General features: G+C 51.3%; 1 protein-coding gene across 8 annotated transcripts in view; it reads left to right on the top strand.

Annotated features, from left to right (window-relative positions):
* Nucleotides 1–23,171, top strand: part of PADI3 (peptidyl arginine deiminase 3) — a 35,406-nt gene that overhangs the window by 2,881 nt on the left and 9,354 nt on the right. Inside the window, exons 1-11 of one of the 8 annotated variants that reach the window (XM_084958952.1) lie at nt 6,625–7,082; nt 7,158–7,351; nt 8,050–8,122; nt 11,164–11,225; nt 12,474–12,591; nt 13,651–13,776; nt 18,095–18,273; nt 18,472–18,575; nt 18,691–18,802; nt 21,010–21,117; nt 22,567–22,718. In XM_084958952.1, the coding sequence (XP_084815078.1) occupies nt 7,205–7,351; nt 8,050–8,122; nt 11,164–11,225; nt 12,474–12,591; nt 13,651–13,776; nt 18,095–18,273; nt 18,472–18,575; nt 18,691–18,802; nt 21,010–21,117; nt 22,567–22,718 (1,181 nt within the window). In that variant the 5' untranslated portion in view covers nt 6,625–7,082; nt 7,158–7,204. The other 7 variants (XM_084958953.1, XM_084958951.1, XM_003127646.4 and 4 more) reach the window with 7 other exon arrangements.

Below are 23,171 nucleotides of genomic sequence, written 5' to 3' on the forward strand. Positions count from 1 at the left end.
CAACCTCTGAGCCTTTTAGTGAGAAGGAGAAGATGAAAAGAGGGAAATTAACACAGGCTGAGCAGTCAGGACAGGTTTCCTGGAGGAAGAGCACCAACAAGAGCCTTGAAGGTTGAGCAAAACCTTGGGGGCTCTCTCATCTCTGCTGGATTAAACCTTGTCTTCTGCTGAGCTGCAGATGACTCAGACTTGGGAAGGGGGCTTTGCTTTCCTGAGTGGGGATTCTTAGCGGGGATTGAGGAGAAGGGGGATACACAGTGTGCTGAGCCACGCACTGGGGATAAAGGCGCAACTAGGGTTGAGAACCACTGTGCGAGTTGGAAGGGCAAAGAGCTTACCCCTTGCTCAGCAGAGATGGTCTAATGAAATGAAAAGTCTTGGGGGCACCTGGGGGCCATGAACCCTGAATTTTGATCCTAGTTCTGTCATCCTTTGCTGTATCATCTTTTTTGTTTGGTTGGTTTTTATTTGTTTTTTTGGTCTTTTGTCTTTTTAGGGCCTCACCCATGGCATATGGAGGTTCCCAGGCTATGGGTCGAATCGGAGCTGCAGCTGCTGGTCTACACCACAGCCACAGCAATGCAGGATCGTTAACCCACTGAGTGATGCCAGGGATTTAATCCAAGTCATGGATACTAGACAGGTTCGTCAACCACTGAGTCATGATGGAGACTCCTGCTCTATCATCTTGAGCAACTTTCTGCTCCTTCCTGGGCTTCAGTTGCCCCATATGTACCCGGAAGAGGTTGGCACAGAAGAGTGGGTTTCAAGCTCTGCTCATGGAGGCCTCCGAGCCTCCTTCCTGACTTGACAAAGCAGCTCCCTTCCACGGCCACCAGATTTTGTGTGAGGGAGGAGCTCCGACCGGGCAGTGCAGAGAGCTGGGCTCTGGGACTGGATGCAACGTCAACTCTCTAAACTGGATTTTATGAGAAGGGTTTGTGTGGCCACCATTTTCCAGGGGCAGGAAAGACATAGGATTAAGGAGGGACAGTGATGTCCGGAACCTGGTCCTGTTGGTGAAGTCGGCAAACTCGGGACCCGGGATCCTGGCCGCCTGGGGAGGGGCAGCTGGTACCCAGAGCCTGAGCTGCTTGAGCCTCGGTCTCCTCTGCTTCCGTCGATCCTCTTGCTGGGGACCTTGGTGTTCGCTGGGTCAGCCTTTCTGTTTTCAGCCACAAAGGACTTTTCCTGCAGTTTGCCAGCTCTGAAATGACTGGTTTTATTTTCCCAGAGGCCATGAGGCTGTGAAGGGGGCGGATGGGTTTATGTTTGGGAAAGAAGAGCCGGCTGTGAGTCTGTCACTCACCAGCGTGTGACTTTGAGAAAGTCACCTGTCCTCAGCGAGCCTCAGTGTTCTTATCTGTAAAGTGGGGGAAATAGCACCAACATCCTTTGACCAGGGAGCCGTCTTCCAGATCATTGCTGCCATCATCATCCTCACCCCTGAAGAGGGCATGAGTATAAAGAGAGACCTGACCTGTCTCAGTTCCCAGGAGGGTGTGGGCTCACGCTGAGTCACCCCCACACTCCCTGGGGGGTGGGGAAACTGGGTCCAGCATTTCTGAGACAGTCCATCCTTAGCCATGAACCTCAGACTTCCTGGGATCAGGATGACTTAAAATGTCGCTTCGGGAATTCTCGTTGTGGCTCAGTGGATTGAACCTGACTAGTATCCATGAGGATGCGGATTTGATCCCTGACCTCACTCAGTGGGTTAAGGATCTGCAAGCTGCGGTGCAGGTCTCGAATGTGGCTTGAATCCCATGTTGCTGTGGCTGTTGGCGAGGCTGGCAGCTGCAGCTCTGATGTGACCCCTAGCCCTAGAGCTTCCATATGCCACGGGTGCAACCCTAAAAAGACAAAAATAATGAAATAAAATAAAATGCAGATTCCAGAGCTCTGCCTGCAGAACTTATGATTCTGGAATCTGCATGTTCAACACAAGTCTGAGCTTGACTACTGTGAGGGTGACCAGCTGTCCCGGTTTGCCCGAGATGTTCTAGGTTCTAGCACTGAATGTCTTGCATCCCGGGAAATGCCGCAGTCCCTGGCAAACCAGAATTGTTCATCATCCTACCGTATTTTGCCCACCATGCAACAAGCTCCTAGGCTGGCTGTGCCACTGGGTCAGTTGGGTCCTTGGGCTGGCCAGGAGGGCTCAGTGCTGGCAAGGGTCTTGGACTGTCCTGTGCATGGACAGCCTCAGCTGGGGAGAGCCTGAGGCTCCCAGCCACCTGTACCCCTAGGGCTGGGCTGGGGTGCTGTTTAGAACATGGTGCTGTGCTTGGGATGGCCTGGCTGGAGGAAGAACTTCATTCAGGTGAGCCTCTGACCACTTTCCTCATTCTCCTGGAAATGGGGAATCCAGATCCCACTGTACCTGATGCAGGCTCTCCTCCCAGAAGCCACCTTTTTGATCATCCTATCACACAGCTTCATGGTGGAGCATGAGCACTGGACTGGGAGTCTAGGGCCCCACCTTCTAATCTCTTCTCTTCTGGGCCTGTTTCCCCAGCAGTGAAATGGGGTCTTGAGCTCAAGTGCTTGCAACTTTCACTCACCCCCTCTTTTCGTCTTCTCATCACCCCACTTCATAGATGTAGACACTGAGGCAGAGGGAGGCAAAGGTCGCACAGCTGGTGAGCGGTGGGGCTGGGACACCTGGCCCCGGAGTCTGTAGGCTTACCCACCTGGCTGTGGCTCCATTGTGTTGCCCTCCTGGTCAGGAAACATCACTAGCTCCCTATTACATAGAGACCATAATTTAGACTTGACCTCCTAAGGCTCCACAGTGGAAATCCCTTCCCCTCAGAAGTGTCTCCTTCTTGTCCTTGGTTCATCTGTCTTCCTCCAGGGAGCCTTCCCTGGACACCCCAGCCCACCCTCTCAACCTGCTTCCATCCGCCCATTACCCGTGTCCTGATTCACTTTAATGATCCCTTTCCCCATCCTGGGCAGGTGGTTTCCCTTCCCATTCATTATCACATCTGAGCCTCAAAACTGGCCGTGAAGTTGACCCAGTGGGTGTCATTATCCTACTTTATAGGTGAACTTGCAGAATCTAGGGAGGCTAGGTGATTTCTTCAAGGTCACTTAGCTGACATGTGACCCAGCCCAGTCTGACTCTTAGAGCTCCTGCTGTAGCGCAACGGAATCAGCAGCGGCTTGGGAGTGCTGGGATGCAGGTTCGATCCCCGGCCTGGCGCAGTGGATCTGGCATTGCTGTGGCTTATTTTGTGGCTGTGGCTCGGATCTGATCCCTGGCCCAGGAGCCCCATATGCCATTGGGTGGCCAAAAAAATAAAAACAAAAAACCTCAGTCTTGACCCCAGTCCTTACTCCACCGAGTTCCCAGCTTCTTTGGGCCCCTTCTGGTCAGGGCTATTTCCATCTTCATCAGGGTGTCCCCTGGCACCTCACACAGGACCTGGGCCAGGGCATGCAGGGAGTTGGATGAAATAACCCCAAACCATGGGCTGGGACCTGGGAACCGGGTGGGCTTCATACCAGAAGGACCATCCAAGGCCTTGAGCTCTACCTTGTGGATGCTTGGGGTCCCAGGAGCAGCTTGGGGTTGGGGGGAGGGTCCTAGGGGCCGTTTGTGGCCAGGTGTGTCTCCATCAGTCTGTCTCTCTGGTTCTACCTCTGTGTCCCCATGCCTCTCTCTCTAGGCTCTCCGTGTCCCCTGATGGTCTGGCTCACACACCTAGGGCACCATGCGAGGGAGCCCTGGAAATGACAGTTTTGGGAGTAGGGTTACCAGATAAAGTCCAGGAGGCCTAGTTAAATTTGAGATCCAGCTAAACAATGAAAACTTTTTAAAGTGTTAAGTATATCCCAAATACTACATGGGACATACTTATACTAAAGCAAATTTGTTGTTTATCTGCAATTCAAGGCTGACTGGATGTTCTGTTTGATTAAATCTGGCAGCCCTGCTTGGGAGGAGACCCAGGTGTGTCAGTGCCTCCCACCTGGTGAGGACACCTGGCAGGGCAGAGCCAGGGCAGAGCCTGGTGGAGTACAGTTTGGGCTTCATTTATTTCTCTTTTTATTTTTATTATTTTTTTCTTTTGAGGGCCACACCTGTGGCATATGGAAGTTCCCAGGCTAGGGGTTGAATTGGAGCTGTAGCCGCCCACCTGCACCACAGCCACAGCAACGTGGGATCCTTAACCCACTGAGCGAGGCCAGAGATCGAACCCATGTTCTCATGGATACTGGTCAGTTTTGTAACTCACTGAGCCACAACGGGAACTCCTATTTCTCTTTTTATAAAGGTAAGTCATACTGAGAATCATGCTGGTGGAGGAGGGAAGAGGATGCTTTGAAGAAGGTCAGCTCTCTTCCACCAGGAGGCAGAGCAACGGAAGGGCCTGGAGTCGGGGAGGGGGGGTTGCAGCTGTGCAAGCTTGGGGAAGCCTCTTGCCCATCCTGAGCCTCCATTTCCCCACGTGTGGGACTAGAAGGCTTCCTGGAGGAAGTCTTCTAGTGAAACGGGAGTGATAATTCCCTCATCCTTGGGCTGTGCTGAGGATTAGATGAGCTGATGTTTGGAAAAGTTTAGCCGAGCCCAGCCCTGGTAAGTATTTAGGGGATGGGAACCCTGGGAGCTGAGTGTTGTCATTACTCTCAGGTAAGAATGGAGACTCATGAGCCTGGAGGCCTGGGTTTGGATTCCAGCCCTGCCACTTACTGGCATCATCAGTTATTTTATTTATTTATTTATTTTGCTTTTGAGGGCCACTCCTGGGGCATATGGAAGCTCCCAGGCTAGGGGTTGAATCGGAGCTGTAGCTGCCAGCCTATGCCACAGCCACAGCAACACAGGATCTGAGCCGAGTCTGTGACCTACACCATAGCTCACGGCAATGCCAGATCCCCAACCCACTGAGCAAGGCCAGGGATCTAGCCTGAATCCTCATGGATATTAGTTGGGTTCATTATTGCTGCGCCACGATGGGAACTCCAAGTTATTAACCTCAGTGTTCCCACCTGTAAAATGGAAGATAATAATAGTACCTATGTCCTGGGATTTTTGAGTGGATTCCATGACATAATACACATACAGAAACTCAAAAAGGGCTGGCACAGAGCAAGAGTTCGACCAGTGTTGGCTACTGTCTCCCCCAGCTGGATGGGTGTGCTGCTTCCTCCAGGAAGCCTTCTAGTCCCACAGTGGCCTCTCCCTACATGGGATCCTGCTGGCCGCCGACCCCGTGGCCCTGAGCCCCACCTGGTTGCCTTGAGGGCAGTGCTGTCCTCAGCTCCCAGCCAGATCAAAGGCTCCGAGGCAGTGCCCGTGTGTGCAGTGGGCACCCCATAGACAATTGGAGGAACAGGCTGATTTCAAACAGACTGGCTAGAGTGGGGGAAATGCAGACCCAGGACAGTGGGACAGCATGGACTTTTTAAACGCTGCAGTTAATGCCTGGAGAATTCACAGGGAAATGTTTATGAACACAGACCCTTGGAACGTGAGGTGCATACACATGTGTGGGGTCCAGGCTTGACACCCAGGGGCTTTGCTGTGAGGATCTGAGAGGTCTGGGACAGTCAGGGAAGGCTTCTTGGAGGAAGAAAGAGCTTGCGCCAGAGCTCGCGCGTCTGAACATGGGCTGATCTCTAGCACTTCCCACGGCTCCCTATTCTTCCCAGGTCAGTACCTGAGGGCACAGAGATGTTTGAGATCTACGGAACCCCCGGGGTGGACATCTACATCTCAACCAGCAGGGAGAGAGCCCGAGAGCGCGCAGACACCAGGCGCTGGCGCTTTGATCAGGGCTCCGAGATCATCGTGGTCATGAACTCTCCCAGCAATGACCTCAATGACAGTCATGTGAGTGGGTCCCCTGGTCTGGGAGGTGATGGGAAGCCAGTGATCTAGCCCCACAATTACCAGAGCTCCCTCTTTGCCCAGAGATGCAGGGTAACACAGTGGGTCAGCGCCTAGCCCTGAACCAGCCAGCCCTGCAACTTACAAACACAAACTGTGAGTCTGCTGATGCGTCACGTGACTGCTCTGGGCCTCCGTTTCTCCATCTATAAAATGGGCACATGCATAGCACCTTCCTCCTCGTGTTGGTGTGGGGCAGAACGTGAGCCAGCCTTTCCTCCTGCTCTTCCTTCCTGTGAAAGGGGGAGCTGCCCCCCATCTTCAGTGTCGGGCCTCGGTTTCCCCATCTCTAGGCTGATGTTTGAGTCATGGTCTCTGCCACTCGGAATGAAAGAGAGAAAGCAGAGACGGGTGGGGGGCACCGGTGCCTGGGGAGACCCCCTTTCCCTAACCCATTCCCTTCTCAGAGGCAGGATGGCCCCCTTCCCTTCCTCTCTCTGCCTGTTCAGCTGCCAGGGGTGTGTTTAACAAGGCCCAGCTGGAGGCAATGTTCTGGCCCCAGGGGAGGGGGCATTTAAAAAGCAGGAGAAAAATGTGGCGGGCATTTAGTTTGGCACAGGTGGCGCCTCTTAAAGGGGTGATGGGAACCAGGCCTTGTCATGTGGGTAGCAGGTCCCCACTCCACTTCAGCAGCGATGTTTCAGGAAACTTGCCCTTTAAGGAGCGCTGACCACGCCCCCGGCACTGGGTGGCCCTGGCCTCACCCAGTCCTCCCAGCAGCCCTCAGAGGCAGGGTCTGAGCCTCATCGCACAGGGCACAGGCGGGGTTCCCAAGGTTCAGAGCCCATGTCCTAGAGCCATGTAGCTAATCAGTGCCGAACTAGATTCCCCCTGGGGCAGGCTCACTCCATCACCCCCGCATCTTCGCCATCCACTACCCGAATGAGCCTATGCACGGACCTCGGTGAAGCAGGTGGGGCAGGATGCTATGAACGCATTTTACAGATGAGAAACTGAGACCAAGAAAGGGTGTGGCTGGCCCAAAGTCACATGATCCAGTGAGTAGGAAAGTTGTGGGCGTCAGGACAGAGGCCCCAGGTAGGGCAGGAGGACCAGCCAGCCTGTCCCCTGCACTGAGCCAGAGCTTGTGTGGACACCTCCCCATCCTGAGTTCCTTGGCCCCAAGGACCACAGGGATTGAGGAGGGTCTTTGGAATGTCCCCCACTTTTGGCTGAAATCCAGGTATGCCTGAGGCAAGCACCATTGTTGCGGTTTGACTCATGGGGGTCAGTAACTTCAGGATTTTGGGGCCCCCAGGATGGAGGGATGAGCAGCCTCTATCAAATCCTGAACCTCTGGCCGAGATGAGGACATCAGAGCCAGAGAATGGAGGGACCCGCCTCAGGAGGGGATATCCAAGGGGAGGGCCTGTGGGCCCAAGGGGCTTTGCTGCATCAGCCTGGAGCTTCTGTATCATCATCACCATCCTGGCTTCCTTCAACCGTTATTGGGTGCGTGCTGTGGGCCAGGCACTGGCCGAGCATGTCATGTGCATTCCTTCTTTCATCCTCACAGTCTATAATCAATCCTATGTGACTGTTATTAGCCGTATTCTACAGCTGAGGAGATTGAGGCCCAGAGAGGACAGTAACTCTTTCCAGAATATTCTTTTTTTTCTTTTGTCTTTTTAGGGCTGCACCCACAGCATATGGAGGTTCCCAGGCTAGGGGTCAAATCAGAGCTGTAGCTGCTGGCCTAAAGCACAATGTGGGATCTGAGCCACGTCTGCAATCTACCCCACAGCTCATGGCAATGCCGGACCCTTAACCCACTGAGCGGGGCCAGGGATCGAACCTGTGTCCTCATGGATCCTAGTCAGACTCATTTCCACGGAGCCACGATGGGAACACCATGAACTCATTTTATAATGTGACACTTGGAGTCAATGGGGAGTGGAGGTTGGCCAGCACCACGCAGTAGTCACCAGCAGCTCTCAGGCGCAGGTCTCCATGGAATCTCTCACAGATAGTTCCCATTTTATAGATGGGCCAACTGAGGCATGGAGAAATAAATGGCACAGAGAAGGCTAAAGGAAGAGCTTGGTTGGTAAACTCAAGTGCACAGAGGTTCCTAGGACCCCCTCCTCTCCCTGCCAGATCCCCCAAGACCTGGCTTCAGCCACTTGACCCCGGGGCCCATCTCTTTACAGGTTCAGATTTCCTACCATTCCAGCCACGAGCCCCTGCCCCTGGGCTACGCGGTGCTCTACCTCACCTGTGTGGGTAAGTTGGGGGCCTCGGCCAAGAGAGCAGTATGCAACTGGGGCAGGGTTAATATAGACCAACAGGACAAATAGACCTGTGCTCCTGTGGGAATCATGGGACACTCAGTGACCTTTCTCAAGGTGAAAGTCAGCGTTTTAAAGCTTTTAGAAGAGGATCTCTTTTCAACTTCATATTAGTTAGAAAACTTCTATACAGCAGAGGACAAGTATGAAGTCAAACTATGGAATAGAAATTTGCAATGCATATGGCTGGCTTGGTGCTGGTAGATAATAGAGAACTCCAGGCAATAAGAAAGAAAACCCAAACAATTAGTGGGAGTAGGCCAAAAATGTAAACCAGCAAATCATGGTCACGAAAGCCCCAGTGGGTTGGAATTGACACGTACACACTATTTTATATATAAAATAGGTAACACGGATCTACTGTATAGCTCAGGGAAATCTACTCAATGCTGTGCAGTAACCTATGTGGTAAAAGAGTCTGAAAAAAAGAACAGATATATGTGTATATTCAAAAAAATAGATGAGGAGTTCCCTTCCTGGCTCAGTGGTTAACTAACCCGACTAGGATCTACGAGGTAGTGGTTCGGTCCCTGGCCTCGCTCAGTGGATTAAGGATCCGGCATTGCCATGAGCTGTGGTGTAGGTTGCAGACGTGACTCGGATCCCGAGTTGCTGTGGCTCTGGCGTAGGCCAGCAGCTACAGCTCCAATTGGACCCCTAGCCTGGGAACTTCCATATGCAGCAGGCCCTGAAAAAAAAAAAAAAAAAAAAAAAAAAAGGAGTTCCCGTCGTGGTGCAGTGGTTAATGAATCCGACTAGGAACCATGAGGTTGCAGGTTCGATCCCTGCCCTTGCTCAGTGAGTTAACGATCCGGCGTTGCCGTGAGCTGTGGTGTAGGTTGCAGACGTGGCTCGGATCCCGCGTTGCTGTGGCTTTGGCGTAAGCTGGTGGCTACGGCTCCGATTAGACCCCCAGCCTGGGAAACTCCATATGCCGTGGGAGCGGCCCAAGAAATGGCAAAAAGACAAAAAAAAAAAAAAAAAAAAAAAAAAAGTTGTTACTGAGAACCTACTTTGTAGCACAGGAAAATCTACTCAATAGTTTGTAAGAACCTATATAGGAAAAAAATGAATATATTAAATAAAGAAAGCCCCAATGATCAGAACCCAAATGAAAAGATACTTAACTCAGAGCTGCCAAGGATGTGGAGCTGGGAGCTCCTAGTACGTGGGTATGAGCCCTTGGAGAGCAAGAAAGTTGCAAATGCTCTATCTGCAGGAGGCGTTTTTAGAAGCAGAAGAGTATGTACATTTAAAATTTTGATAGATATTGTCAAATGGCTCTCCCCCAAGATCATACTGCTTCGTACACCTGCCAGCAGCATATGAGAGGGCCCTGCTACTGTACCTTATCAACCTTCTCCATTTTGGCTAGTCTGGGACATCAGTGTCTCATTATTGCTTTAATTTGCCTTCCTTTAGTTAGGACTTTGAGAATAACTGCAAACCAAAACTGTACAATTAATACACAAGTGACTAAGAAAAATCAGCTCAAATACAACCCTAAAGATAGTCATCAAACAACAAGAAGGGAAGAACAAAGAGCAACAAAAACAAATCCAAAACAATTAATAAAATGACAATGAGAACATACATATCAATAATTCCCTTAAATGTTCATGGAATAAACGCCCCAACCAAAAGACATAGACTGGCTGAATGGATCAAAAACAAGTTAGGACTGAGGCTGGGGCTCCCCCCACCTCCCCCTCCCAGAACACTCACATTCTGGTTCATTGGAAAATACGCCTGCAGAAAAGTACATAAAGCTTTATTGTGTGTGTGTGTCTCCCTTCATTAAGGAATAGTTACAAAGCAAACATTTAAGCAGGTCACCCGGGTCAAGAAATTGAGCAGGGAAATTGACCAGCACGCCAAAGTATCACCCGGCCACCAAGTTCCTCTCTGATCATAATTCCCTCCTTTCTCTAGAGGTAACCACTACCTTGTGGTGTTTTCTTGCCTTTTTTTTCCCCCCCTCTTTTAAATGGCTGCACCCACAACGGATGGAAATTCCTGGGCCAGGGACTGAATCTGAGCCACAGCTGCAAACTACACCGCGACTGTGGCAACACAAGATCCTTAAGCTACTGCGCTGGGCTGGAATCAAACCCACACCTCCACAGCGACCCGTGCTGCTGCAGTCAGGTTCTTAACCCACTGTGCCACAGCGAGAACTCCTCTTTGCTTTTCTTTACAGTTTTATTCATCTGAATATGCTCACCCAAGTAATATTTGCTTATCTTTGAATTTTTCTGTGGATGGAATCACATTATACACATCCTTTGGGGCTGGGCTTTTTGCCCAGTGTTATGTTTGAGAGATTCATCTGCTCATTCCATGGTGGTTGGGTATATTTTCACATGTTTAAAAAGCAATTCAGATTTTTTCTCGCTCTCCCTCTCCCTCTCTCCCTTGAATGTCTCATTTGTATTGTAAAATCTCCCTCGCTCTCTAGGGAGAAAGATGAAGAAGGTGGGATGGAGGCTGGGATTGGGGGAAGCTGGGATTCAGAGAAGCCACATAGCCAGTAGGTGCCAGAGCCCAGATTCACATCCATGACTGTCTGACACCAAAGTCCAGGTTCACTGCCCCATCCTAAGAAAATGAGGCAGCTTCATACAGAAAGACTGTCCAGGGCAACCTAAATGCAGTGCAGGATGTACCATAGACTGCGAAGTCTGTAGGGATGCAGAAGAGGGAGAGTTCAGGGGAGGCTTCCTGGAGGGGGCAGCATTTGACCTGGGGCTTTGCTCTGACCCTGCTTCCTCCCCAAAGCCCCTTTCCCCAGCCCAGAGAGGGAGTCTCCAGATGCTCGGGAAGTGTCTTCTTGGAAATGACCTCCATTTCCCTGGCCCCAGCTGGGCCCTGAGTCTGAGGCGAAAAGGTGGAGGCCATAGGCCTGTGGGGGCTCCCGGGGGCCTGTGGGGGCTCCTGGGAACCTGTCGTGACTTACCCTCTCCCCTCTCCTTGCAGATATCGCTCTGGATTGTGACCTGAACTATGCAGGCAGGCAGGATAGGAGCTTTGTGGACAAGGTAGGATGTCTCTGCCTGGGCCCAGAAACGGGCATGGAGTTTGGAGCTGCTCTAGGCTAGGTTAAGTGGGATGAGGCCATTATAGGTATCCCCCTGCCTCCCAGCTGAGACCAAGGCCAGGGGAGCCAAATAGGAACCAAGTGTGGTAGGAGACCTTCTTTCACTGGGAGAAAAATCATCACTAAGAATTTGCAAGCACACAGGGGCCAGTCCTGGGCTAGGCCTTCCTTTGCAGGGAAAAATCCTTCTGGATTTTCAATCTACATTGGGAGTCAGCAACCTTTTTTTTTTTTTTTTTTCTTTTTAGGGTTACACCCTGGCATATGGAGGTTCCCAGGCTAGGGGTCGAATCGGAGCTGTAGCCGTCGGCCTACGCCAGAGCCACAGCCACGTCAGATCCGAACCTCGTCTGCAACCTACACCACGGCTCATGGCAATGCTGGATCCTTAACTCACTGAGCAAGGCCAGGGATGGAACCTGCAACCTCATGGTTCCTAGTCGGATTTGTTTCTGCTGCGCCACAAGGGGAACTCCAGGGGTTGGCAAACTTTTTCTGTAAGAGACAGAGAGTAAATATTTTAGGCTTTGTGAGCCATCCTGTCTCTGTTACAATTACTTGATTCTGCCATTGTAGGGTGAAAGAGCTGTTGTCCACATGGAAAAAAATGGAGGTGACTGTGTTCCAATAAAACTTTATTTGGAAAAACAGGCAGTGGGCCGCATTTGGCCTGTGGGCAGTAGTATGTCCACCCCCTAATCTAGGTGAAAAGGGAAGTCTACCAATTCTGAAACTGTTAAAGGACTTAAAGATGAATTATGGGGGCATTTAATGCATTAGAAGTTCAGAGGAGAAGGTCAAGGTGAGCTTTGGGAGCAAGGGAGACTTCCTCTCACATCCACTTGAGCTGGGCTCCAAAGTGATGCAAGAAAGAAGGCATTCCAGGTGGAGGGAGCCAAGGCCTGGAGGGAGGAATGGATCGTGGATCTTGTCATCAGGAAGTTGCTTATTGGGAAAGAGTACATTGGCTGGAGAAATAAGGCAGAGAGCCATGAAAGACAGCCTTGTAGTTTGGACTTGGTGGGGGCAGTAGGGAGCCATGGCCGTTTCTGCAGCAGGAGTGGCCCTATCGTCACAGGGTAGGGTGAAGACAAGAGATGGAGTTAGGAGACTGGCTGGGAGGTTGCTGGGGTAGGAGCCACAGGTCTGCTCTGAGCTCCCATCACCAGCTGTGTTTTGCCATTGGCAGCGGCAGTGGGTCTGGGGACCTGAAGGGTATGGAGCCATCCTGCTGGTGAACTGTGACAGGGACAATCTGAACTCTGATAAGCAGGACAACTGTGATCGGCACGTGCACTGCCTGCAAGGTGAGGGGGATGCTGGGGGCAGCCTGTGACCCTGGATTTCCAGGGTCACTGCTCAGCTACCCTGCAGGGATTCTGACCCATCTGGGCGACTCTGAAGGCGGCGCTCGGGGCCAGCGTTTCAGCTCCTGGACACACCTTGCTGTTCCTTAAAACCTGCCTCAGGCTGGCAGCTGCCCCTCCGCAACATCCCCCGGGGCCAGGGGGCACCCACAGAACTCTGAGAACGAGCCGACTCACTTTTCTCTCTCTGTAAGGGCGTGGAAAATGCTAACATTACTTGAGCACCCACTGTGTACCAGACTCCTTCCCCCAGTTCTCATTTAGCCATCTAAGCAGGAGGGCAGCCTCACCCCCAATTTAGAGATGTGGAGGTTGAGGCTAAGAGGTCAGAAGACCCCCGAGGTCATTCAGCCAGCCTGGGGTAGGTCCCAGGCTTCCTATTCCAACCCCCAACCTGGCCTCCTCCCCAGGCATCACTGGCCTGTGTTTCAGGGAGGCCCTACTTTCTAAGGCTATCTTGAGGTAGGAAGCTGGCCATGAAGGATGCTGCGGCAATGTCCTGGGTGTGGGCCAGGGGCTTCACAGACGAGACCCCCTACTCATGAAAGCGGGCATGATTGTCTCTGGTTTCAGAGACGGGAATGCTCCAGCTCAGCGAGGGGGAGGGGCTTGCCCAGGGCAGCAGTGAGTGATGCTGAAACTGAGATGGGGGGCCCTGACCTGCCTGCCGCCCAGGTAGCCTCCTTCCCTCACCTGCTTCTCCCCCACACCTGTCCTGTCGTGTGCCAGGCACCTGGCTGGCTGCTCTACTCTTCCTATTTCTCGGGGAAGATGAGGAATTGGAGGTGCAGAGAGGGTAGGAAGTAGCGCACCACGTCACACGCTCATAGACATCTTGGTGGCTCTCAATGGCTCCCAGTATTTTCACAGAGTGGGTGGAGCTGGGGCCCAGAGGCTCAGGTCTTGGCATCCTCTGCCCTGGGAGGACAATGGGCAGGAGTTATAGATGCTGGGGTATGGGAGGCCCCCCGGGTCACCTCCCTGTGTCTGGCTCCACAGACCTGGAAGACATGTCTGTCATGGTCCTGCGGACCCAAGGCCCTGCTGCCCTCTTCGATGACCATAAGCTTGTCCTCCATGCCTCCAGCTCTGATGCCAAGCGGGCACGTGTCTTCCATGCCTGTGGTGAGTTTATGCCCATCCTCCCCTGCAGGGGCAGGGACTGGGTTGGGGCCTCCGTTTCCCCACCTGGCTCTGCTCTGGCTCCTGGGCTGCCTTGGGGGTCAGAGGAAGAACAGTCAGATGTGGGAGCTCCAGGACTGGTCAGCTGGCACCCCTGGCACAGCCGTGCCCAAGGTGGTGTCATTGGATGAATGAATTTAAAACATCTATTTTAAGTATGTTTAGACATTTTTATTATTGAAACTTTTAAACATACCCCAAAGTAGAGAGAATGGTGTGAAGAACCCCCAGAGGCCAACCCCTCAGATTCAATCATGATCACGATGTTTCCTCTCACTTTACCCTTTTCTGTCTGCTAAAGAATTTTTGTCGTTTATTTTTTATTGACGTGTAGCTGATTTGCAGCACTGTGTTAACTGTACTGTATGGCAAAGTGATATGTGTATTCTTTTTCATATTCTTTTCCACTATGGCTTATTATAGGATTTGAATATAGCTACCTGTGCCATACAGAAGGACCTTATTGATAATCCTTTCCAATCCTAAACTCCCAATCCATCCCCCTGTCCCTTCCTCCTTGGCAACCACAAGTCTGTTCTCTATGTCTGAGAGTCTATTTCTCTTTCATGAGTTCATTTGTGTGATATTTTAGAATCCACATATAAGTGATATCATGTGGTATTTGTCTGTTTCTTTCTGACTTACTTTGCCTAGTGTGACAATCGCTAGGTCCATCCATGTTGCTGCAAATGGCGTTATTCCATTCTTTTTATGGCTGAGTAGTATTCCATTGTGTATATGTACCACATCTTCTTAATCCATTCATCTGTTGATGGATATTTAGGTTGCTTCCATGTCTTATCTGAGCTACGGGGAATAGTGCTGTGATGAACATTGGGGTGGATATATCTTTTCTTTCTTTCTTTTTTTTTTTTTTTTAATCTTTTTGCCTTTTCTAGGGCAGCTCCTGAGGCATATGGAGATTCCCAGGCTAGGGGTCTAATTGGAGCTATAGCTGCTGGCCTTCACCAGAGCCTCAGCAATGGGGGATCTGAGCCACATCTGCAACCTACACCACAGCTCACGGCAACGCCAGATCCTTAACCCACTGAGCAAGACCAGGGATCGAACTTGCAACCTCATGGTTCCTAGTTGGATTCGTTAGCCACTGAGCCACAACGGGAACTCCAGATATATCTTTTTGAATTAGAGTTTTGCCCAGTGTTTGCTGAAGTATTTCAAAGCCAGTTCCACACCTCACGGCTATTTGCCTCTATAATAATTCAGTCTTCACCCGCCCCCCTAAACCCAAATTATTGCTAAAACATAGTCACCATGCAGTACCACAAGTACAGGCAAGAATATAAAATACCTTCTAAAAATACAAATGTATACAAGTAATAATATACTCACTTTAAAAATGTAGAAGTAGGGAGGTCCCATTGTGGTTCAGTGGAAATGAATCCGACTAGCATCTATGAGGATGCAGTTTCGATCCCTGGCCTCGCTCAGTGGGTTAAGAATCCACGCTGCCGTGAACTTTGGTGTAGGTCACAGATGCGGCTCAGATCCCATGTGGCTATGGCTGTGGCGTAGGCCAGCAGCTGCAGCTCTGATTGGATCCCTAGCCTGGGAACCTCCATATGCCCTGGGTGCAGCCCTAAAAAGCAAAAAAAAAAAAGGTAGAAGATATGTAAGTAAAAAATATGAGTTCCGGACTTCCCTGGTGACTCAGCAGATTAAGGATCCAGTGGTGTCACTGCTGTGGCTTGAGTGTGATCCCTGGTCTGGGAACTTCCACATGCCATGGGTATGGCCAAAAATAAAAATATCAATCAATCAATCAATCAGTCAATCTCTATCCCTTCTCCAAAACCTGACTCTTAAAATGGGTTTACCATTTTGGAGTGCATTAGCAATAAGATCCTGCTGTAAAGCACGGGAAGCTATTATCTGGTCATCTGTGATGGAACATGATGGAGGGCAATGTAAGAAAAAGAAAAAAAATATATATATATACACATACTTATGTGTAATTGGATCCCTTTGCTGTACAGCAGAAATTGACAGAACATTGTAAATAAACTATAATAGAAAAAATAAAAATCTAAAAAAATGTGTTCACTGTTAACAATTTGGTGTGTCTTCTTCCTGCCTTTTTTTTTTTTTTTTTTGGATTAGGTGTTTTTATATATATATTTTTTAAATTTTTTATTACTCAAATGAATTTATCACATCTGTAGTTGTATAATGATCATAACAATCTGATTTCACAGCATTTCCATCCCACAGCCCAGACACATCCCCCCAACACCCCAAACTGTCTCCTCCGGAGACCGTAAGTTTTTCAATGTCTGTGAGTCAGCATCTGTTCTGCAAAGTTCAGTCTGTCCTTTTTTAAGCTTCCATATGTCAGTGAAAGCATTGGATGTTGGTGTCTCATTGTACAGCTGACTTCACTTAGCATGATAGTTTCTAGGTCCATCCATGTTGCAAAAAATGCTGGTATTTTGTTCTTTTTAATGGCTGAGTAATATTCCATTGTGTATATGTACCACATCTTCTTGATCACTCCTCTGTCAATGGACATTTAGGTTGTTTCCATGTCTTGGCTATTGTAAATAGTGCTGTGCCTTTTTTTTTTTTTTTTTTTTTTTTCTGTAGGTGGCAAACAGCACTGGGCTGGGCTCATCCTTTTAAAAAAATTTCTTTTTAAAATATAGTTGATTCTTCCTAACATATTTTTTTGGGCCATGTCCTTGGCATTCAGAAGTTCCTGAGCCAGGGATCAAACCCACACCACAGCAGTGACAATGCCAGATCCTTAACTACTAGGCCACCACGGAACTCCCCAGCTTTTTCTATATGCAAGAAATGTGCAAAGTGGTGTGTGTGTGTGTGTGTGTGTGTGTGTACATATTCTATTTATTTATTTATTTTGCTTTTCAGGGCTGTACCTGAGGCATATGGAAGTTCCCAGGCTAGGGGTCCAATTGGAGCTACAGATGCCGGCCACAGCCACAGCCACAGCAATGCCAGATCTGAGCTACGTCTGCGACCTACACCACAGCTCATGGCAACACGGGGTCCTTAACCCACCGATAGAGGCCAGGGATTGAACCAGCAACCTCACGGTTCCTAGTCAGATTTGTTTCCTCTGAGCCACGGCAGGAGCTCCATGTGTGCCTGTTCTGCTTTCCAAATGGTTTCTTTCATTGAGTTACACATCCTGCACGTCTCTGTGTATTTATGTAGCTCTGCTTCACTCTCCTCCCCAGCGGCAACGTATGCCAAAGTGTGGAGGTACTGTAAATTATCTGGTCCTCTGAATGTACAGTTTTTGCAGTGTTTTGATTTTTTTTTTTCTGTCTTTTTGCCTTTTCTAGGGCCGCCTCCTGCAGTATATGGAGGTTCCCAGGCTAGGGGTCGAATCGGAGCTGTAGCCACCGGTCTACGCCAGAGCCACAGCAATGAGGGACCTGAGCCATGTCTGCAACCTACACCACAGCTCACGGCAGCGCTGAATCCTTAACCCACTGAGCGAAGCCAGGGATTGAACCCGCCACCTCATGGTTCCTAGTCGGATTCGTTAACCACTGAGCCACGACCGGAACTCCTGCAGTGTTTCGATTTTACAACAACATAGGTTCCTGAAGGGCAGGGACCTTGTTCATGGCTGGGTCTTGAGCCCAGAGCCACACCTCATAGATGCGTAGTAGGTGCACAGTAAATATTTGTTCAGTGAGTGAATAAATAGGGAATAAATGAATCCTTGTACATGGATTTTGTGGGAGAGATCCTTACAAGTAGAATTGCTGATTAAGGGTGAACATGACTTTGTTAGATGCCACCAAATTGCCCTCCAGGGAGTTTCTGTTGTGGTTCAGTGGTAATGAACCTGACTAGTAGTCATGAGGATGCAGGTTCAATCCCCGGCCCTGCTCAGTGGGTTAAGGATCCCAGGTTGCGATGAACTGTGATGTAGGTCACAGATGCGGCTCAGATCCCATGTTACTGTGGCTGTGGTGTAGGCCAGCGGCTACAGCTGATTCCACCCCTAGTCTGGGAGCTTCCACAAGCCACACTTTTGGCCCCAAACAAACAAAAATTGCCATCCAAAGCATATGAACACCAATCATAGAAAGGGATGCCCTCCTCACTCCCATCCCAGCCCTGCCCATGCTGGATATTAAGCATCTTTTTCTCCTTTGCCCGAGGGAGGTGAGAGGCAGGGCTTGTTGCCTGGGTTACACGTTGTTGGGGAGGTGGCACAGCCATTCTTCTCCCCAGGGCCGTGGCCACCCCTTCTGTCCCCTTCCAGGTCCTGAAGACTCGTGTGAGGCCTACAGGCACGTGCTGGGCCAGGACAAGCTGGCCTACGAGGTGCCCCATTTCCATGGCGATGAGGAGCACTTCTTCGTGGAGGGCCTCTCCTTCCCCGACGCCGGCTTCTCGGGACTCATCTCCTTCCATGTCACCCTCCTGGATGACTCCAACGAGGTAGGGTGGGCAGGACAGAGAGGGAGGGAAAAGACCTCCATTCCCGGGCGAGACGGCCACTGCTGGCATGGAAGATTCCAGACGTTTCTGGTGCCTCTAGAAACTCTGGAGCAAGCAGCTCATTCAAGTCCATGGTGGTCCTCAAACACCCCCGGGCTCTGGACCCTTGGCTCCTTCCCCTCTGCTCTTCCCCTGCAGGATTTCTCCGAATCCCCCATCTTCACGGACACCGTGGTGTTCCGCGTGGCGCCCTGGATCATGACGCCCAGCACCCTGCCGCCCCTGGAGGTGTACGTGTGCCGGTGAGTGATGGGGTGGGGAGCTGGGTGTCCTTCTGACCCTGGTGGCCCCTCTGACCCCCTCCCCCCGCCCAGGCCTGGCTCTGTCCTGAGCCCCTCTCCCCGGGCTTGTCTGCAGTGTGAAGAACAACACGGGTTTTGTGGATGCGGTGGCAGAGCTGGCCAGGAGGGCTGGCTGCAAGCTGACCATCTGCCCGCAGGACGAGAACCGCAATGACCGCTGGATTCAGGTACTAGGGCCCCCAGGCAGCACCTCGCCCGGCACTGTCCTGGAGGCAGAAGGGCTGGCTTGTCCCCACACGGGTGCTGCTGGGGCTGGGGCTCTGCTGGCCTCCCCAGGGCACTGGTCTTTTTCATTCTAGACCTAGAGCTCTCCCTGACTCTCAGAACCTTCTGGAGACTCGGGCACCCACTCACCCGCAGCATCAGGGCGCACACTCCCTGGCCTCAGCAGCCTGGACAAGTGGGTCTCCACGGGTGACTTTGTCCCCACAGGGGACCTTTGGCAGTATCTGGAGACATTTAGTTGTCACACTGAGGGTGGGAGGGCCATTGGCTTCTAATGGCTGGTGTCCAGAGATGCTGCTAAACATCCTACAATATACAGGACAGCGCCCACCCCCCGCCCCTCATCAAAGAATATTCCGGCCCCAAATGTCACTCTTGCTGAGGCTGAGAAGCCCTAATGTGGAGAAGGATTGCAACAAACCCTCCTACTCCAACAGTCTAAGATGTAGCACAGCGGCGGTGGCGGAGTGCCTGCCGGGTTTGGAGAGGGTAGCCTCGCCTCTATCTGGGGAATCAGTGAAGACTGCCTGGAGGAGGCATCTGTGCTGGACCCGATTTTTGTCGTTTATTGAGCACTCAGTGCGGGCTACGCCCAGCCTCACTTTATCTTCCTGGCAACTCCCTGTCAACACCCCCTCCCCCCCATAAAGAAGGAGCTCTCAGGGGGGCAAATGCCTAGGGCCACAGAGCTGGTAAAGGCTGTGCTGGGACTCAGTGGTGGTCCTGGCAGAGGACTGGTATGCGTGGAGGCGTGGAAAGGATGTCAGCAGTTCTCTTTGGCCAGGGCCAAGGTTCTGAGAAGGGCAAGAATTGCGGAAGGAGGCCTTGAACGCTGAGCAAATTAGTTTTCATTTCAGCTGGAGCTTCGTCTAGGGAGGTGGTTCAGGGCTGGACTCTGCAGCCAGACAGGCTGGGTTTGGATCCTGGCTATGCTGCTGACTTGCTGTGTGCCCTTGGACAAATAACTAGGTCTCTCTGTTTCTCATCTATAATATGGGGTCATCATGGTGCCTGCACAGAGGCTTGTCATGAGGACTAAAGGAGGTAATATTTGTAAAGGGCCTAGGGCAGGGCCAGGCACAAGGCAGGGTGAGGCAACCGTGAGCCTTGTGGGGGATACACAGCTCATCAGTGCTGGGCCATCTCTGCCTCCAGAACCACAGGGCTCAGGATTGACCCAGGAGTGTTTACGTGTTTGCAAAGAAGGCAGATCAGAGTTCCTGCTGTGGCACAGTGGGTTAAGAACCCGACTGCAGGAGTTCCCGTCATGGCTCAGCAGTAACAAACCCAACTAGTATCCATGAGGACACGGGTTGGATCTCTGGCCTCGCTCCGTGGGTTAAGTATCCCACATTGCCATGAGCTGTGGTGTAGGTCACAGACGAGGCTCAGATTCCGCATTGCTGTGGCTGTGGTGTAGGCCCACAGCTGCAGCTCTGATTCAACTCCTAGACTGGGAACCTCCATATGCCATGGGTGCGGCCCTAAAAAAAAAAAAAAAATGGAATCCAACTGCAGCGGCCCAGGTCTCTGCAGAGACACAGGTTTGATCTCCGGCCCAGTGCAGTGGTTAAAGGAACTGGTGTTGCTGCAGCTATGGCTTGGATTCAGTCCCTGGCCCAGGAATTTCCACATGCTATGGGTACAGCCATTGGGAAAAAAAAAAAAAGAAAGAGGGAAAGAAAGAAAGAAAAAAAAAAGAAAAAAGAGAAGAAAAAAAGAGAAAAGGAGACACATCTGTCCCTCCTCAGGTCCCCTCAGCCCTGTCCAGCCCTCAGTCCCTCATGACCACTTGTGGAGGCCAGATGTGCTGGCTGATGCCCAGCAGCCCATTTGTCCCATTCAGACCACCCTGCACACCTCTCAGTACCCACCCTGCCCTGACCCAGCTGAGGGACACCCCCAAGGCCATGTTCTAATTCATTCTGGACCTGACGCTAGGTCCTGTGTGACCCCAGGCAAAGGACCCCCTCTCTGAGCCTCTAGCCCCTCCTTCAGCCAGCAGACATCATGGCCCCTGCCCTCCTCACCCCAAGGACAGAGCAGGCTCAAGGCAGAGAACGCCCGTGAACTCTCCCAGAGTGCTGAGTGCCAGGCAAGCAGGGGCAGCTGGAAACCGACCACAGCTGGGCATCCCTCATGTTTGCAGGACGAGATGGAGCTGGGCTATGTCCAGGCGCCGCACAAGACTTTCCCGGTGGTCTTTGACTCCCCAAGGAATGGGAAACTGCAGGACTTCCCTTTCAAAAGGATCCTGGTGAGTGGTCTAGGTTGCAGCCTGGCCCTGAGGGCCGAGGGACACTACCTCGAGGGCCAGCCTGGGAGCTGTGTTCTTTAGGGACAGGCATAGAGTTGCCAGGTTAGAGAGAGGAGATGCCCAGTTCAGTCTGAATCTCAGCTAAGCAATGAGTTGTTTTTAGAATAAGTATATCCCATACCTATACTAAATAAGTGTAAGTATATCCCACATCCCATACTTATACTTAAAATCGATTTGTTGTTTACCTTAAATTCAAGTTGAACCAGGGATCCTCTGTCTTTATTTACTAAATCTGGCAGCCCTAGATGGAGAGGGGAGGCAGGACAGTGCAGCGCTCGAGAACATAGGCTTTAGGAGTTCCCTTGTAGTGCAATGGTAATGAATCCAACTAGTATCCAGGAGGATGCGGGTTCAATCCCTGGCCTTGGTCAGCAGGTTAAGGATCTGCATTGCTGTGAGCTGTGGCTGGAAAAGGGGAGATCCGGCTTGGATCCTGCCTTGCTGTGGCTGTGGCTAGCAGCTGCAGCTCTGATTCGACCCCTAGCCTGGGAGCTTCCATATGTCACAGGTGCATCCCTAAAAAGACACACACACACACACACACACACACACACAAAGCTTTGCAGTCTGAATAACGTGACTTTGTCACTCATATACTGAGCGACCTTGCTGAGTAGGTCCCCCTCTCTGAGCCTGCTTCCTCATCAGTAAAAATGCTATGTTAGCCCTGTTCTCACAGGTGTTGGTGAGGCTCCCCATGCCTACATGGAGAAAACATACAACATAGACAGCAGATATTATTACTGGCAATAAATGAAGAGGGTGTCTTAGTGGACCTCCACCCTGAGAAAAGAAGAGGGGTTCCCTTTGTGCCATAGAGAAAGGAAGGCCTCTCCGACCCTGCACTGCATCAGAGAGGTGGGAGGAGTTCTCTCTTGGGGCTCAGTCTTATCTAGTTTCTTTCTAAGAGTTGGCCCTGGAGAGTTCTCCCCTTTTCCAGAGTTGAAAAATTGAGGCTCTGAGGACCATCACCAGTCTCTTTGTCCCCAAGAATTGGCAGCTCTAGCGTAGTCAGATACCTGCCCTTGGGCTGGACTTGGCAGAAAGGCCTCAGAGGGTAAAGGGGGTGGCCGTGGCCTCAGGCTCTGTGTCCCATGGGGAGCAGCTAGAGCCTCTCAGCTGACTCCCCGTGACCACGGGGAATAACACGCTCGAACATGGCAGCAGGGCCAGGGGGCTGTGTGTCTCCCAGCTTTGGTAGGCATGGCTGTCCGAATGTGCGTCAACCATGGATAGTCAGATCTCCATGTTTGACTCAGTATTTCCCTCTGAAGAATGGGTGGCCACTCCCGTCCCATCTTTAAGGAGCTCGGAGCCCAGCAAGTTGATTCACTCTTCCTGGTGAGCCTCCCCACTCCCAGCCTAACTCAGTTTCCCTTCTACCAGGGTCCAGATTTCGGCTACGTGACTCGGGAGCCACGAGACAACTCTGTGAGTGGCCTGGACTCCTTTGGGAACCTGGAGGTCAGCCCACCGGTGGCGGCCAACGGAAAGGAGTACCCCCTGGGGAGGATCCTCATTGGGGGCCACCTGCCCGGGTGAGAGAGGAGTCGGGTGGAAGCTGAGGGTGGGGAGGGTGACGATGTGGGGGGAGGGGCCGTCCCACTCCCGGAAGAGAACCAGAGAGAAGGAGTAATGAAACTGTGGACCTGGACCTGATGGTGGTGGGAGCAGTGGCCCCTTCTCCTGACATTGGCCACACTTACCTCGGGGACTTTGATAAGACCAGAGCAAGCAGGGACCTAAGAGATCACTCGGTTCAACCCTTTCATTTTATAAGTGAGCCCAGAGAAGGCGAGTGACCTGGGAAAGGTCACACAGAAGGCAAAGTGATGACTAGACCCAGGTCTTCCAACTCAGAAAAATAAATAGATGTTGCTATCAATTAATAGTTTTAGAAGAAAAAGCTTTAAGTCTCAATAGTCCTGGGAGAAATTGCATTTAAATCAATGCTTGTTCATACTATGATGTAAATGACTAATATCAGGTCT

Source organism: Sus scrofa, chromosome 6 (genome assembly GCF_054392235.1).
Source record: "Sus scrofa isolate SSC_HxYL_T2T_F1_AM1 chromosome 6, Sscrofa_HxYL_maternal_Yorkshire_Landrace_v2.0, whole genome shotgun sequence".
In the NCBI taxonomy this organism is placed as follows: domain Eukaryota; kingdom Metazoa; phylum Chordata; class Mammalia; order Artiodactyla; family Suidae; genus Sus; species Sus scrofa.